Source organism: Podarcis bocagei (assembly GCF_964188305.1).
Source record: "Podarcis bocagei genome assembly, chromosome: 3".
Lineage (NCBI taxonomy): Eukaryota > Metazoa > Chordata > Lepidosauria > Squamata > Lacertidae > Podarcis > Podarcis bocagei.
Genome location: NC_138127.1, coordinates 76,353,031 through 76,370,261, shown reverse-complemented (window position 1 = coordinate 76,370,261; position 17,231 = coordinate 76,353,031). Strand labels below are relative to the sequence as shown.

General features: G+C 40.2%; 1 protein-coding gene across 1 annotated transcript in view; it reads left to right on the top strand.

Annotated features, from left to right (window-relative positions):
* The window catches only part of ALK (ALK receptor tyrosine kinase), a 600,993-nt gene that overhangs the window by 179,740 nt on the left and 404,022 nt on the right, over positions 1-17,231 (top strand). The window contains exon 3 of the mRNA XM_081186349.1: positions 1,006-1,164. Within this exon, the coding sequence (XP_081042475.1) occupies positions 1,006-1,164 (159 nt within the window). The remainder of the gene's footprint in view (positions 1-1,005; positions 1,165-17,231) is intronic.

Below are 17,231 nucleotides of genomic sequence, written 5' to 3'. Positions count from 1 at the left end.
ATGTGCTGCTTGGTGGTGTGTTATTGCTGGGTACCTGGAGTGAACAAGGTGCTAGCAATGTCACAAAAGTAGTAGCACATATGGTAAAGAAAGTAGAATGAAAAATGTAAAAAGGCTCATTCATTTCACTTTGTCATTAAACAGGTGAATTATCTGAAATAGATCAGAGAAAGGGCGAGGGTATTAACCTTAGGATTAAAAGGTATGATGCCTCCAAGAGAATGGGGTGAAGATCATAAATCTATGCAGGCTGGGAAGAAATGAGATGTTTAATAGAGAATCTAATTGAAGTTTAAAAAATGTCTTGGCTGGTTTGGCTAGTGTCAACTTCAATTATTTGGGTTAATCTTATCCTGGGACGAGAAGAATAGATGTTAATGAAAATCTCCTAAGAGCAGCAGTTTTCCACCCCTAAAGTTCTGAAATTTCTAGGCCAACTGTAGACTGAGGGCAAACATAATTCGAGTCACAAAAAAGGGGGCGAGGAAGATTTAAGCAGAACTAAAACACTACCACCACGATTTCAAGGAAAAGCACACCTCATTTAGTGCTTCTTTAAGAAAATAAAATAAAAGAAGAAAAAGGAGTAAGGAGAGCAACATGCTATGTTTGAAATGGTGCCGTTAATTTGGTTTGCTCCTCTTATTGTTTCTGTGCTGCTCTTTCTGCAGATGGACTGCCCATCTCAACAAGGAATAAAACAAAAATAGAAATAGATGTATTGGAGCAGGAGCTCTGATGGCACAGGCATAGCCATATGTGCTTCTTTTCCTAAATCTTATTCCTAGGTGTAGAGATCTATTTTCTTTCCCAGTACAGACTGAAGTTGAATCACAGTGAGAAAATACATATCCTCAACATATGGTGATATGGTCTGTTTTCCTAATTGTGGAATGGGCAAAATAATTATAACAATGGCAATGAAATATCTGTTGTCTGTTGGCAGAGTTAGTTGTATTATTTATTTTAGAATGTTCACTTTCTGTTTTCCTTTCCTTTTTCCAGTTTTTGACTGCAATTTTGAATCGCACTGTGATCTAGAATATTCCCCACCGATGAAGGAGGGACATAACAGATCCTGGCACCGAGTGAGTGCAGATGAATTCTCACGGCTCCATCTCTTGGATGGCCCAGAGAGGGATTACTCTGAAAATTCAGCAGAAGGTGAGAATAACAATCTGTATTCACTGAACACGATGGTCAAAGTCTTATTACTCCAGGAGGAATAGGATTTTATTTTGAGCTTATGGTCTGTTTCTCAGCAGGTGTTGGGGCAGATGTAAAATGTTTGCTATGAAAGGTTACAAGAAAAAAAATTGCATGACTAATAAGAAGGACATGCAATCTTATGAACAACATTTTAAGTCAATTAGTCTCTGGAAGTGTTACCTGTACAACTTGTACAAACCAAACCAGAACTGATATGTTAATGGGTAGATTCAAAAAAATCTCTTAACAAGCCGTGATACACATGTGAGGACTTTCCTGTTAGAAAGTGACAAGGCGAATATGTGGTGAAACTTTAAGAAAACAGGCTATTGTGTGATAATGGCAACCACCGAACAAACAGCATAGACATTGAAATCTATCCTAAGATTTTGCTATAACCTCTTTGTTCAAATGTCTTCAGGATCAACACCAGGCCATGGTGTAACAATGCTATTTCCATGCAAGTGTGTGTTCTGAATTCAGTTGCAGGGCTTTAATGCAAATAGCATTCAAACTTCTTGTAACTTCTGACAAAAGCTCCTTAATTAAACTGCCAATTATTCCCCAGAGGATCCTAGAGGACAGTCTTAGAACTTAGGACGGTGCCTCCTCCTGGCATGCAGGCAAGGTCCTTCTTCAAATGACCTCATCTAGATGGAGGAGCCATCCCATTCTCCAGACCAGCCCTTCCACTTTGAAGGTTGGGACTTAGCTGTGCTGCTTAAGAGCTCAGCTTTTCCTCTTCACATCTTTCCCCCTCTCGCTCTTAAATTTCTTTACCTCTCCATTCTCCTCCTCATGTCATCTTTGCTTCATCTTTTCCCCATCCCATCCCCAGAGGTGGTTCACACCTATTCAGACAGGAGAGATCAACAAGCTGGTCAGCAGACATTAAAATTACTACTTCCCTAGAAGGGCAATGAACTGTGAAAACTCTAGCAGTGGATTCTCCCATGGCTGTGTTTTCTTCCTCTGTGGTCTTCCCTTCAGAAGGAGAGAGGGACCCAAAGGGATGCCTGTGAGAAGCATGTGAAAGTGGTATTATGCAGAGATTTTGAAGCACAGACAGCTGCCTTTGGAGCTTTGGTGTTCACTTGGGCTGTTTTCAGTTTTGTAAACTTCAGATAGCTCCTTGGGGAAGTGGTGGGATTGTTGAGCCATGTGTCATTATGGGGATTAAGTGGTTATCCTTGCTCTTCTAGCTCTCCCCCCCCCCCGCACGCACCAGGAGAAGGCACTATCCCAAGTATCAGGGCTGCCCTCTAGGAACTCCTGGGAATAGAAATTCACACTAAGCATTTCTATTTATCTCTTTTCACTTAAGGGAACACCTTTTTCTTTACCAGCCTGTCTCTGGGGGAGTCCCTTCTTGTTGTTTCACCACCAGGGGAAGTACATGGTGTCATGACAAGAAAAGAAGTCTTTGGATTGGTAGTGCTTGGCCTCTGTAAAGCCTGCCTGCCCCTCAGAAGTGTGCCTGCCACCAATTTTACTTGGATTTCAGTGTCAGTTTAAGTCAACCATTTTGTGCAAGCATTTGGAAGAGGTTAGGTAATGTTACCACTGTGGTATATCACCTACTGTGTTCAAAAAAATTTTTTTTGTTTTTTTAAAAGAAATGTTGGTATTGACCTGATTTGTATTTTGTTGATATTTTGCTGTAATCCACTCTGGAATAAGTATCTACTCACATTACACGCAAGTTGAAATTTGATCCTGAGGATGGAATTTGTGAGGAGACTACATTTGTGAACTATCTCTTAAGTTGTAAATAATTAGAGCACTGTGGTTTAAGATTGCTCTCACTAACATTTCATTAGCAGGTTATGTCTTCAAAATGCTGTGATGACCCCAAAACGGGAATGGCCCTAAAAGGGTTGCTTTAGGAGTGCTGCATGAAGGCTGTGGAGTCAGATAAGCAGGCTGGGAGTAACCATTAAAATTCCGGGTGAATGCTGACAGAGCCTCTTCAGGAGAACTGTACTCTTATGATTCGCAGCTAGCTGTTTCCTTCTCTGTCTGTAGATGATGACTTGAAAAATTTGCTCTTTCAGTGAGCATTTTCCATTCAGTTTTAAATCATTTTGCTTACAGCTGTTTGGCACAGAAGTATTGTGTGTGGTCTGCTTCTATCTTAAATAATTAGGCATAGTAATTTCAACCCCTACTGTTTGTTTCCTGAAAATGTGATTCCAATTAGCTGCCTCCCGTTTCAACTCCATTCATAGATGGTGAGTAGGAGGAGTAAATTTGTCCCACCATCTATTTCTGTTTGAAGATCCTGGTGGGAGACATTCCTAGAATAGGATAACACCTGCTACTGTCTCATCCTAACTCGAATGAGGCATGGATCCTGATTTGGCTCTGGATTCAGGCCTCAGCCAGATATGTATCTCTAGTGGCTTTAAATGAATTCAGTTAAATTGATGAATGTGACTTCATGTGACTCTTGTACAAATCCGTTCACTGAATTTTATTTAGAAGGAATGTTCTCCAGATTTATTGCACCTTCTCCATGTATGCAGATCTCTGTGGGTAACCATTTGTAACTAACTTGCTATGCGGAAAGTGTGATAACTTTCTAATTAGTCAAATGTTTTGGACATTTCCTGAGCCATCATATCGTAACTGTATGATATAAATATTGTTGGTATGAGCAGCAGAAAAAATATATAGTTCGTCTAAATAGTGATTGTCTTTCTCTCTGAGATGTAAATTTATTTTGAGGGGTTGAAGCTCTCCAAATCTGATGAAGTTACAATAAATGTAAAATAATTACATGCTCTGTTAGTTGGATGCTTCCTTTTTGTTTCTCACAGAGGTACTGAGATGAAAAGGTCACAGGACAAAATGTTCTGGGACCTAGCTAGGCAGTGAGAATATTAGCATTCAGAGACAATGAATTATTGGCCTGTAAATGCTTGCTGACTTTAATTTATGGTCCTTTTGACAGAGAAGGATGAGGGAGACACTACAGGATAATAAAGCGATAATCCTGAACAAAATATTATATATTAACGTAACTAGAGAGAATAAATCAAGGCATTGGCTTGCAAGAAAATAAGCAACAAAGAAACATCAAACTTCCTAGAGTGAATATAATAAGAAATACCCAGATAGAAAGATAAAAGGGTACATAGAAGTTGGATAGTTCAAGTCAGATGAGTAACATTGATTGTATTCAGTGCAAAGAAAAGAAACAATGCTGAAGGCAGTAGCCACATATCTGAGAACCAGTTTTGCATAGCTCTCACTATATTTTCAGATATCGTTCTCAGGACTATTCCCCCTGATATGTAAGATGCTAAAATAAGGAATGGGCAGCGTGCCAGTGTGTGAAACAGCTATGTAAAAGCTAATTAGGAAAGGGACCAAAAATAAAACCACAAATATAATAATGGCTTATTGTTATTAATTATTGTTGCTGTTGATATTATTATTATTATTATTATTATTATTATTATTATTATTATTATTATTATTATATTAATTAAATTTCTATACCCCCCTTCAGCCGAAGATCACACGGTGGTTATACACCTCTACGATGTGACCATTCTTGGAATACTGAAAGAATCCTGGGTACTTTAGTTTGTTAAGCATACTTTGAATTGCAGCTCTGGGAGTGGGAAACTACAGTTCCCATGAATCTTTGGGGGAAGCCATGCACTTTAATGGTGTGTTGGAATGTGCTTTAAGTGACCTTGAAAGTGACTCTTTCCTATGTCACTGAGATGCCTTAGCAGCAAGACTGACCCAAGACATTTTGGCATCTGAGATGAACCACAAAATGTCCCTCCCCTGCCATAGAAGAAAGGGTGAGTGACAGTCTGCATCAGGAACAAGCGGCAGGGAGTAAGGATCTACAGTGAGAACAAGAGTGGGAGGAGACTATTCTCCAAGAGGCTGCATTGTGGGGCAAGCTGCTGAGGAAGCAGCAGATCTGACGTCCAAGGAGCACACCATAACTGTTGCTGTCACTGTGGTAGCAGTGGGCAATGCACTTCTTGGAAGCCTTGTATCTTGCTGCCCCATGGATTCTGCTGCCCGAGATGGTTGCCTCACCATGCTTCATGGATAGGCCAGCTTTGCTTAGCAGTAAAGACCATTCAGGACTGAACACTTCTGCTTTGTCTTCATTGCACACAATCAGGACAGCTGCATCAGAAAAATGCAGAAGAGCTGGATTTTAAATTTTACCTTGGCATTTGTCACATTGTTTGCTCTGGGAACCCCATCCAGTGATTTCTCCATGGTCTCATGGTCTTTTCTATGTTTCAGCACATCAGTATAGACCACCTAGAAAGAAATGTAACAATACAGCTTATATAAAGAAAATCTGAAAGGATACTAGCTTCTCCAATAAGGACATAACAGAGGTGTTAACACATGGCAATTGTACCTGACTTTTTGAAGTAAAGTACTGAGGAACTTCCTTTATAGGTTAAAGAAAATATTCACTCTTAAACTAGCTAATTCAGGGGCATTAGCCTCATTAGTGACACAGTGGAAGCTTTGTTAGTACAGCCTTTATGCTCTAATGAGCTTTCTCCAAAAAGGCAGTACCCGTAGATTAACATGTTTAATTTTGCATATGCCTGCTAATTTTGCAATAGGTTTATGTTTATTTAAAATACAGAACTGGGATATGTGTGGGTTAGTCTGCTAATCTTCTTGAGAGGGGTGTGTGTGTGTGTTACTTAATTACCTAGAATTTTTGTGAACTGAATGGCTTCTTATATAGAATGAAATGAAAACATTTAGTATGTCTAGTATGTCATAAGTATGTATAAATAATTACTTATGTGCCCTTCAGTATGAATCAGTTATTACTGTCTCTTAAATAAGTGAGTGGCTTCCATAGATTTATAGGGAAGAGAACAATGCAAAGAGATAGAAACAACAACAACAACAACAACAACAACAACAACAACACTCCCCTCTTCTCTTGATGCTTTGATCACCCATGTCCAGGACAGGGCAATGTGTTGCATGAACTTTAGCAGCATCACAAATTGCACACCCTATACTTTCTGCCATAAATGTAAATAACTCAGACATTTGGACCACTGCTTTCAAAGGAGGAAGGAGGTTTTTCCTCAATTCAACAGCGTCCCTTATCTGTAACCCATAACTCTCTCCTATATAACTTCATGGAATCTTTTGGAGATTGTAAAGGTATTTCAAGTGAGGATATATTTCAAGTTAAAACCTGCTCCTATCCCAGGCACTAATAGTAGTGGTTTAGTATATGTATAATATTATGCTTCGCAGCTTAGTAAAATGCCCTTGTCTACATAAATCACAAAACCTGTGATATATATATATGTAAGTAACCAGATGCATCCTATAACCTGTTTCTCTATTTTCTTTGGTTCCAACTAATGCTAGGACAATGATATTCAGGTTCTCAATCTACTGGCAGGCCAGTAGGGCAAGTAGCAGGTTCTAGAACAAGTTTCTGGACACAGTAGGTGGCTTGTCCAACTAGGTAGGTAGAATTTGGGATCAGATATAATGAGATGGTGGGAAAAGGCATTTCATCAGCAAAGTCCAGTCAACTATAGCTAGCCCTGAAATTCCACCTTTTCATGATGCACATGTTGGGCCATTCCTGGATACACTGGCACCCTGAGCCTTTCTTTGGATGTTGTCCTAGCAGCACAAAGACCTCATGCTCTGCCTTCTAATACTTGCTACCACTCTGTCTTATCAGTGACATTCCTAGGGCATGATCATAATTTATATAACACACCTTCATATATGCACTGAGTATGGGGAAAAGGGTTTCAGTGAAACACTTCAAAACTGTTACAGATAGGTAGCCGTGTTGGTCTGCCATAGTCAAAATAAAAAAATTCCTTCCAGTAGCACCTTAAAGACCAACTAAGTTAGTTCTTGGTATGAGCTTTCGTGTGCATGCACACTTCTTCAGATACTGGAAAATAAAGCCATGGTAATTGGTTGCAAGACAAGTACTTGAAGATGCAGGCTTGGATTCTAAGTTTTACTCCGTAAGCAGAACAGAGTTCTCAGTCATGAAACAAAAGTTTTCTTGTTTTGCCTTCCCACTTAAAATCTGTTCCTGGGAGTTGGAGGACACTTGGGAATGGAGGGGGAACTGTCAGGGGTCAACACTACTGTTACATGAAGGACTTAGAACTTAGAATCCAAGCCATAGAATCTATAGCATAGATATTAAAGATGGATTGCAAACCCTGAAGCATGTTAGGGCACAATTAGCAACATTTTTTAAAACGGACAATGACTGATGTCAGAACTTTAGTAATTTAAAACAAAAACAAAAACCAGTCTGTGCATCTAGGTTAGAAAACCAAGCTGCCAAATCTGCCCCTTCCATGTCTCTTGATGTATTTTCCATACCAGCATCCCAATTCCAATCCAAACCTCCAGTTTGCCGCACAGTGTGTGTGTGTGTGTGTGTGTGTGTGTGTGTGTGTGTGGCTATAGTGTACGTGTCTCTGCTTGGCTGAGCTTGACAAAGCTCTGCTGGCATGGGCATCCACTAGTTCGGAGGTCATCACTGCACTGCATTGGTGGGTTGAAGCTGCCACCTGTGGTATTTCTGCCACCAGTAGTCAGCAAAGCAAGCACACAAGCAAGCAAACAAAACCATTAAATAGGTCAAGATCAAAAAGTGGTCCAGGTACAGGCAATGAACCTGATCCAGGAGTCTCTGCTGCAGCAGCCTGAACCTGGCATTGAAAAAATGAGATGAAACACACACACACACACACAAAAACACTTGCTCTGTTCATTGTGGGCTTCAGATGAGGCGGGGGCTCTATTCAGCTCCACTGCTGTCAGGCAGGAGTTAGGATTGCTCCTTAGTCCATTATGGGTTGAGAAGGAAAGGGGTAGCAGTGAGGACACAGGAGTAAACAAAAGGATGTTATCTATTAAGGTTCTCTCCATAAAGTTCCTGGCTTTGTTCCAGCAAGGGACCTTGTCACTGTGCTTGCCACATCTGTTAGGTTCCATAGCTGTTCTGACTTTTGAAATGTGTGCCAAGTCACCTGTAATGTTAGCAAAACGTTTTATGCCATAGGGAAAGAGGTTGGGTTTTTTAAAGTCATTAATATGATACGTGGACCACAGATGTAGTCTGTGAATATTCTTACATACCACGTTTCATTACCAGGTAAGTGCTACTTCTAAAATGCCCCTGTGTTACATATATTGATGCTGCATAATGCTTAGAAGTTGTATAGTAAGATACATTGTAAATGCATCTTGAAAGTATTGAATCGCCATGGAACTCCTGCTGTAGTTAAACAATCCTCAGGGGAAGGGGTGATGAACTAATGGCTGACATCATCAGCTGGGCAGCTTTCTAATTTAAGAAGATAAGAGAGATGCCATCCCAGTATTCAATTCTGAGAGTTTATTTCAATTTGAAGGCAGATAATTATTACGTTTGCTTTAATTCAGTTAAAGTGATCAGCAAGGAGTGCTCTCCCCTCCACAATGAAACGACAATAAACTATGTCTAGCTGTTTGCCTATGTCTTCTTCGATATCTTTCTATTATGTGTATGGCGTGCTACATCACTGAGTCATTTCCATAGGATCTTAAGAATATAATTATCATAAAAATTATGATTTAGAAACAGTGCTGGCTGGTCTTATTTTACAAAGCACTAGCTAATTGGAGTTTATGTAGGCAGAGGGCCAAACAGTTTTTATTCATCTGACTCTGATGAATCAGACTACTCCATTGAGATATTCATTTCACTTACTGGAATTAACAAGCAATGAATGATAATGAAAATAATAGAACACTGCGTCGGCATGATTGAACCTGGTTGTCAAAGCTTGGCTGGATTAGAGCATTGTAGCCCTGTTGTGATCATTGGGATTAAGTGTACTCTATTGTATTTCTTACCTGCTGTTTACCACATGGTCCCAGGATAGGTTACAGCAATAAAATATACAGTGGTACCTCGGGTTAAGAACTTAATTCATTCTGGAGGTCCATTCTTAACCTGAAACTGTTCTTAACCTGAGGTACCACTTTAGCTAATGGGGCCTCCTGCTGCAACCACGCTGCCGGAACACGATTTCTGTTCTCATCCTGAAGCAAAGTTCTTAACCCGAGGTACTACTTCTGGGTTAGCAGTGTATGTAACCTGAAGCGTCTGTAACCTGAAGTGTCTGTAACTCGAGGTACCACTGTACAGTTCTAGAACCCCAAAACAGTTACACTCATAAAACAATAATTCCACATACAAAACAGACTGGGATAAAGATTGCAACTTTAAATGCTTGTTGAAAGAGAAATGTGCCAAAGAAACACACAAAGATAGGACCTGTCTAATTTGGAACAGGAGGGAATTCCAAAGGGTAGTTGCTAAAGACCCAATTCCTATATTGTATAGAATGGCCCTCTGGATAAGATGTTATCTGCAGTGATTGATTGGCTATGTAAGGAGGGAAACTTTTTAAAGTATTCTGGTCTCAAGCTGTCTAGGGCTTTGTGCACCAGTACCAGTGCATTGAATTTAGCTTGGTATCCAATTGCCAATGTGCCATTTCAGCACCAAGACCTGGGGGCAGTTTGCTGAAGGAGGCACTTGGAGGTGATGGACAAATCTGTCATTTTTTTGTTTTTCTCGGTTTCCCACTCTTCAGTTTTCCACTTTTCCTCATCAGTTTACAAATAATATTTTTAAAAACCCAGCCAAATTCCATGAAACTTCAGCAGCATTTTAGTGCAAATCTGTCATGGACTGGTTGGATGCAGAAGAATGGTGGGAGGAACCAGCTGGGGAACCCCCAAGGGAAGAAGGCTCAGAGCCTGGTGATTGGTGGTAGGATGGCTATGAATGGTCAGAGGGAGAAGACTGGGAAGAGGACATGTCAAAAAGTGAACAGTGGGGAGAGTTTGTGGCAGAGAGAAGTCTGGAATCAGAGACAGAAGCTGAAGCAGGAGAGGAGAGAGGCCAAGAGGCAGAGATGAGTCAGGCTGGTGAAGAGTCATGGGTGTCTACCCCTCCTGCTGCAAAAAGCTCCCCTCCCCTCTGGTCTCCCAGAACCAGGAGAGGCATGAAGTAGGAGGAGCAAAGGCAAACATGCAGGTGCAGTCTCTGATTGCTTGGAACACATCCTGGACAGGAGGAGACATAGCCAGCTGTAGGGAAGTGGGGACCTTTAGTTTTGGCAACTGCTTCGTGTGGGCAAGATTTGAGTCACTATGCTCATTAGGCCTGACAGATCCTGTGCATATCCGTTTGCTCGGTGTGCTTTACTACTGGCTCGCTTCTGTCAAAATCTCTCATATACACAACTTGCTATGCAATTTTGCCTAATATACACTCCTTCTTCTCCTTCTCCTTCTACTTCTCCTCCTCCTCCTTCTTTGCAAATCAGTGTTCTGCATATGCATCTTATATGCTGCTTTCACTAACAGATGCATTCTTATGCACACTTTAACCTAGTATATACATTTTTGTACACATGGCTTGGTTGCAGAATTGCACTGCAAAATTCAGAGAAGTGCAATTTTGAAGGATGGCTATGTTTTGCTTCACATATTGTTTTGGAAAGTGTAAATTAGGTGGGTGCACCTATAAAAGCAAACTGAAATGAATTTCTCCCTTATCCCTGGTTGAGATGGACTTAGAGCCATCTGACTCTTGTAAATAGATTGTGATTTGTGATACCTTGGTGCTAAGCTAGCTAGCTAAAGAAGAAAAACAAACATATAATATAATATTTTTTTGTGGAAAACTGCAAACTTGGGCAGTTGCTCCAGAATGCTGATGCCTGTCCTGCCTCAAACATAATTAATGGCAAGTAGTCAAGTGAGAGGCCTTCACGTAATGTATGTGTATAAGTGATTTGATTTGATTTATTATATTTCTATGCTGCTTTTCATTCAAATGAATCCCAAACAAGTGGTTTAACAGCTCCGGAAACTGGTTTTTCAGTTTATTCTGATGGGCTCAGCAAATACAATGAGTTGCCAGATGTTTCTGTTTAAAAGCTGTGGCTTCTTTAAAAATTAATGACTTTCCTTTTTAGCTCGTATAATAAAGTAAATGTCTGTTAAACAAGGCCAGAGGTCCTATTTAAAAACAGCTTAGTAAATGAACATGATAAATGATCCCATTTATAAACAAATGCCAAGATCTGCCAGAACAGTCTTCCTCTAGACTTGTGTGAGGTTGTTGTTTTTTCTTTCCAAAATCAACCTTTTTAATCGCCCGGAATAAGGGAGTTGTGGCCCCAGAAGGACTCCTCCTACACCTGCTGTTTAAAGAACCAGTTCCTGCATCTGCTTTCAGGCAGCTTCTGCAATTTGTCTGCTTTTGGTGTCTCAAAAAGGGGGGTGCAGTGCTCATGCACACCATGGAGGCAATGTGAACATTCCCCACCTGGATAGCCAGTTAGCTACTGTACTTTTAAGTGTAGTGTGTTGGTTTCTGTTTTCACATACAATGCCAATGTAGTCCCTTCCAATCAGATACAGTAATAACTCTAGCATGGGGTGAAGGGTTAAAGCTTCCTGAGTTTAAATTTACAAAATTTGGTGCAAGAAGAGAGCTAGCACATCAGGGAGAGGGCCTCTTGACCAGCCATCTCTCTTCTTTCTATATAAAAAAGATGGTTTTTCAATGTAGGGGGACATTTCAGAAATGTGTTTCTTACCTGCAGTCTGGGACTGTGTTGTTATTATCTTATCTTATCTTAATGCATTTATATAGTGTCATCAAGTATGTGAGGCATATTATAGTGTTGCCACGATAAGGTAAAAGGTCTCTGCCCTGGGGAGTCTATAATCTAAACATTTCACAATAGAAAAATACCCACAGTGATGGCCACCAACTTGGAAGGCTGTAAAAGAGGACTGGACAAATTCATGGAGGATAAGGCTAGCGATTTGCTATTGACCATGATGACTACGCTCTGTTTCCATGGCCAGAGGCAGTAATGTTTCTGAATACCAGTTGCTGCAAACCACAGGGGGAAGAGTGCTCTTGTGCCTGAAGGTTGCTTACAGGCATCTGTCTGGATTCTGTGGAAAATGCATGCTGGACTGGGTGGGCCATTGGCCTGATCCAGCAGGCCTTTCTTATTTGCTTAATATGCATCCAACTTAAATGCAGTAGCAAAAACAAAACAAAAAAACTGAGCGATTTGAAGAAAGAAAGGCACAATCACAAACACATTTTGAGAGTGTGTTCCAGCATATAGGGCAGCAACTATGGAGTCATGTAAGGGTGTAGGACTGTGGAGTTAATATTCTCCATTCTGTCCCTTCAGGAGAGCATAAGCTGATACCCACCTCAGTTTTCTGCCACGTAGCACCAGCTTCAGTTTCAGCTAAGTGAGGCAGACAGATGTGATTGTTTTTCTGTACAGTGGTCCATTTAAGAGATGGATCTGGCTTTTTGCAAACTGTTTTGAGATCTGTACTTGAGAAGCACTAGACTCAAGGCTGGAATGAAAACCCCACTTTTCTGTATTAGATTATGGTGGACAGTTTAAGCAGCTGTCCCATTTTTGCCTTTCCTTAAACCAAGCTGGTAGCAGCAAATGTTGTGGAAGGATGGGTCTTGCAGTCCCAACACATGCATGTGGGTCTACACACATCCTTCTCTTTGAAAATGAGTTTTATCACAGATCTTTCAAGTGATTAGGACACAACACTTAATTATGCAGTGTTTCCCACTTAAATTACTGGCCAACATGCTACATTGCATGGTGCTGTTGTACATATCTATTTGGTGAACTTAGGCTTAATTGCAAAACAAGTCATTATGTTCCCCTCTCTGCAGATCAATGTTAACTGTTGGAAAGCATATTACTTTATGTGGAACACTTAATCTGGGATGCCAGAATTATTATTATTATTTAATAATAATAATAATAATAATAATAATAATAATAATAATAATAATCCCTAGTGTTCTCTAGCCATGGAGTAAGTAGGGTCAGGTCTCTTTTGTTCCTCCTCATTACCTTCAGTAACCAATGTGTTTGGTAGATGGAGGCCACTGTGCATTGCTGCACTGTGTCAGGAGAAATAACTGTACTTCCCATAGCTACTGTGGTTCAGCCTGCCCTTCCACACCTGGGTAGGGAGGGCTACCAGTTGGCGTTGCCTCTGGATAAAGGTGGTTGAGTGAGTAAGGCCGGACATGACAGTGCTTGTTGTTCAGTGCTAATGGAATGTCCTCCAGGTACTCATCTTATTGTCATCTCAGTATGTGGTTAAAGAAGATGCAGTGCCCCTCCCGCCCCCACTAAATACTCAGTTAATTGAAAAACAAATGCACATTATAGTGAGAAAGACTTGATGAGGAGGCTGACTGGCAAAAATTAATTAACTTGCTGTGTAATTGATAATAAGCCATTTTTATCACCCTAGCCAAACAGTTTCTCATGACGGTGCTGAGTTATTGAGCACTTCTCTGTAGCTAAAATAACCTTATTAGTCACAGTACACACCGTGGTAAGTGTAGAAGACAACAAATCACTACTCTTCCTTTCTCTGGCTCAGACGACCTTACTACTTATTCCTCCTCCCCTTTCACGTTTAAAAATATGCTCTATTTTTCTTTTCCCCCTCGCAGTGACTTATTCTCCACTAACCTTCTCATCCATCTAGAAATGGGGAAAACTCAACAGTTTGTAATAAGTAAAGTCTTTGTGAGCCTTCAGAAAGAAACATTGGGGAAACATTGGCTCTGGCTTTTTCTGAGAAATCTCCACAGGTTGGAAAGGCCCAGCTCAGTTTAACCCCCTCTGCCATCACCAAAGCTGTCACTTTTGTTCTTTACCCACATCCTCCTTCCACAGATTTACAAATTGTAGGAAGAGGAGGGGAAATGAGCCTCCACTGTGTTCCATGGGCCTTACTCTCTAATAAATGTGTATAAGGTTGCAAATCTTGTGGGCAGGGGGATCACATTGCAAATGCCTTCTTGAACAAAGAGCCCAGGCACCTTGTAGTCCTATAAACTGCCCACTGACCTTATGAAAGGCTGACTCCAAAACCTCTGAGAAAGAAGGCAGTTCCAGCACCCTGCTTGTCTAGTCTGGAAAATGATTTATGCCTATTATTATTATAATTGCTATAATTATTAATTATGTAATCACTACTATTAAAAGTATTATAGTCTGTATGAATATTAAACAGGAAGTTAAGAGGCCACATTATACCACCGTGAACTTTTGCAGTGAATTAAAATAGCTTTTTGTGGAGGTTCTCTTGTTTTTCTTGGGAATGGGACTGAATTATTTTTAAAAGGGTTATTGTTTTAAATGCCAGCTCTGTAGATTTCGGAAATGTGTCTAATGGGGAAAGGAAGGGATAAGCTGTCAAAGGATCCCTTCTTCCCACAACATTGCTCGACCTTAAAGCATGTAAATCGTGCAAAAGGAATCTTTTTGACCAAGGACTGTATTCACTTTGGGGCAGCCTTTCGGGGTCACATATCAGAGGTTTACTAGACCAAAGGCAAAATTGGGTAGAGCAATAAATTACAATTTTACCTTTTTAGAGCTGACTAGTGTCAACACATTGCTTACACACCCCTCTCTGTCTTCCATCCAAGAAGCATTATCAGAATCCAAGGACACCCTGCAGGTAGGAAGGGATGGATAATGTAGAGCAAATGAGGCATGTAGCCTGAGGAGACAAGACATGACCTGGAGAGATTCCCAAAGGCCATATATAGAGGCCCGAAGGGCTGCATTTGCACTGGGCCTGAGGTTCCCAGCCCTGGGGGAAATTGTGACTAAAACTGAATTTCTTCCTATGCCACTATTGTTTTCATATACCTGTATGCCACTGTTATTGTAAAACTCAGTGTCAGATGCAACAGCTTGTCCAATTTTGTGAAATCAGTTTCAGTTACAGAGTCCTGGAAAAATGGACAAGATGTTTACTTCTGCCTACAACCTGCTCTCTCAACCCTTGTCCTGATTTGAACTAGCCAGGGCAGGGAGAGCTTGACCAGATGGGTCCAGGTTGATGCATCTTTGTGCAAGGGAATGGTGCCTGCTGCATCCACTCCTTTAAATAGCAGAGTGGTGGTGCATCCTCATCCAGAAGAGTCTTCCCTGGACCCAAGGTATTAGACATTTACACCTGGTCGCTTAATTTCCCTTTCTGGGCAAGGTGCTCAAAAACATAGTAGCAGTTCAGCTGTGACTCCATTGAAAGAAACCGAGTATCTGTACCTATTTCAGTCTTGGTCTTCGGTCATCCCAATGGACTCTTATTTGGGAGAAGGTCTGGGGATTTCTGATCCTGTTGCTTTTACATCAACTTACAGCAGTTTTTGATACCATTGACTGCAGTATTCTCCTGGATTGGCTTGGTTGGTGAATTGGGTGCTGGAACTACTGTTTTAGGGTGCTAGCAATGGAGGACTATGTCTTAGCCCCTTGGCAACACTGATGCAGAGTGCGTTAGGTCACTACTGCCCACCCATGCTGTTGAACACCAGAGATTTGTGTGTGTGTGAAATTCTCATGGGTGGGGTGCAGGGTTTGTGCTGTGCTTATTTTATCTTTGAGGTGGCCAAAGGATATTTGTGTCTTTCATTCTACAAATCATCTAATTAATGGCAGGTGCCCTACAGCCTTCTCAGGTAATCACATTCCACTTAAATCCCAGTGGAGAACTCTGAGCTGAATTTTTTATTTATTATTTAAAAAATAATGGATTTTACACTTTTTATATATACAAAGCAACCATTTTTATTATTAAATAATGAAAGCTACATAAAAAACAAACTTTAAAAATAACAGAAAGCAGAGAGATACAAATTTTTGCTTAGAGGTTGAAACAGTGATGTCTAGTAATGGTCTTTCTTAAAGTTCCATATTCTTCTTTTTCTTCCCTATCTTGAGTTTTTCCAGCTGAGAAGGCTCCAGAGCACCAGAGAAATGTTTGTTGGAAAGAAGAACATACACACCACCCTCCTTCACCTCACAACAAATTAAACACAAACTCAACAACCACAGAAATGCTAAATAAATTCTCAGTTGCCCTGAAAATGAAGCAGAAAACTACAAGCCTCTTTCACAGAGTCAGCTTTTGAAAAACTGGAGACCATTCATTGAAATCCATTGATTTAAATAAATTTACTGTATGACTTAGTTTGATACCACCTGAGATCTTTAACTTGGAGCTTCCTTGGAGCAATTTTACAACCTACTTAGCAAGTTTATTCCCTTCCTTAGTTGTTCTCATAGCTAATATTTACCTAAATACCTTACAATGGTTCAAACTTATTGCTTTTTGTTCTGGTAGGCTGGCTAAACAATTAATACCCTCCTCACTCCTTCCTCCTTTGAAAATCCTTATATTTTAAATTATCCCTTGGGGGGAAAGGCAGGGTATAAATTTAATAAATACAAGTGAATTAATAAATCATCACTACATCAATTTTTATCTTCATTTCAGTAACAATTAAGTGCAATTAAATTGCTCTAGACTGAAGTCCTCAGGTTTGCCCATACTTGGCCTTTTGTTCTTTCTGTTTCCTAATATTAAAATATACCAAGCAATTGCAAAATATAATTTGATCATTTTTGCTTACATTCCATTCTTAAACATCCTTACTTGCAAATAAACTTCACTAATTGTCAACAGAAGATATCCAGATATACTGAGGATCTTCTTGTGTTTATTTGGTTTCGCAGAATGAGCCAAACACAAAACAAAACCCACCGTTAGTCAATATACCTAATGAACCCATCACCAGACTGATAAGAAGGACCTGTTCAGTTTAAGGATAGACACTGCTCACAATTCCATCACTGGCTTCAGAAGAGAATTGCTCTGTTGTTGTAAGCAAAGTAATTTGAGTTTCTCCAGATGGAAGCTGCTATAAGTGCAAAGTATTATTATGCTATGCACAAGTGATATTGGATTATTCTTTTTCTTGCCAATAAACGGGTAGTGAGCAGAGGTTCATATTCATGCCGTCAAGTACATTTCTAATAACATTAAATCTTTATCTTCATGAAACTAAATGAGATTTC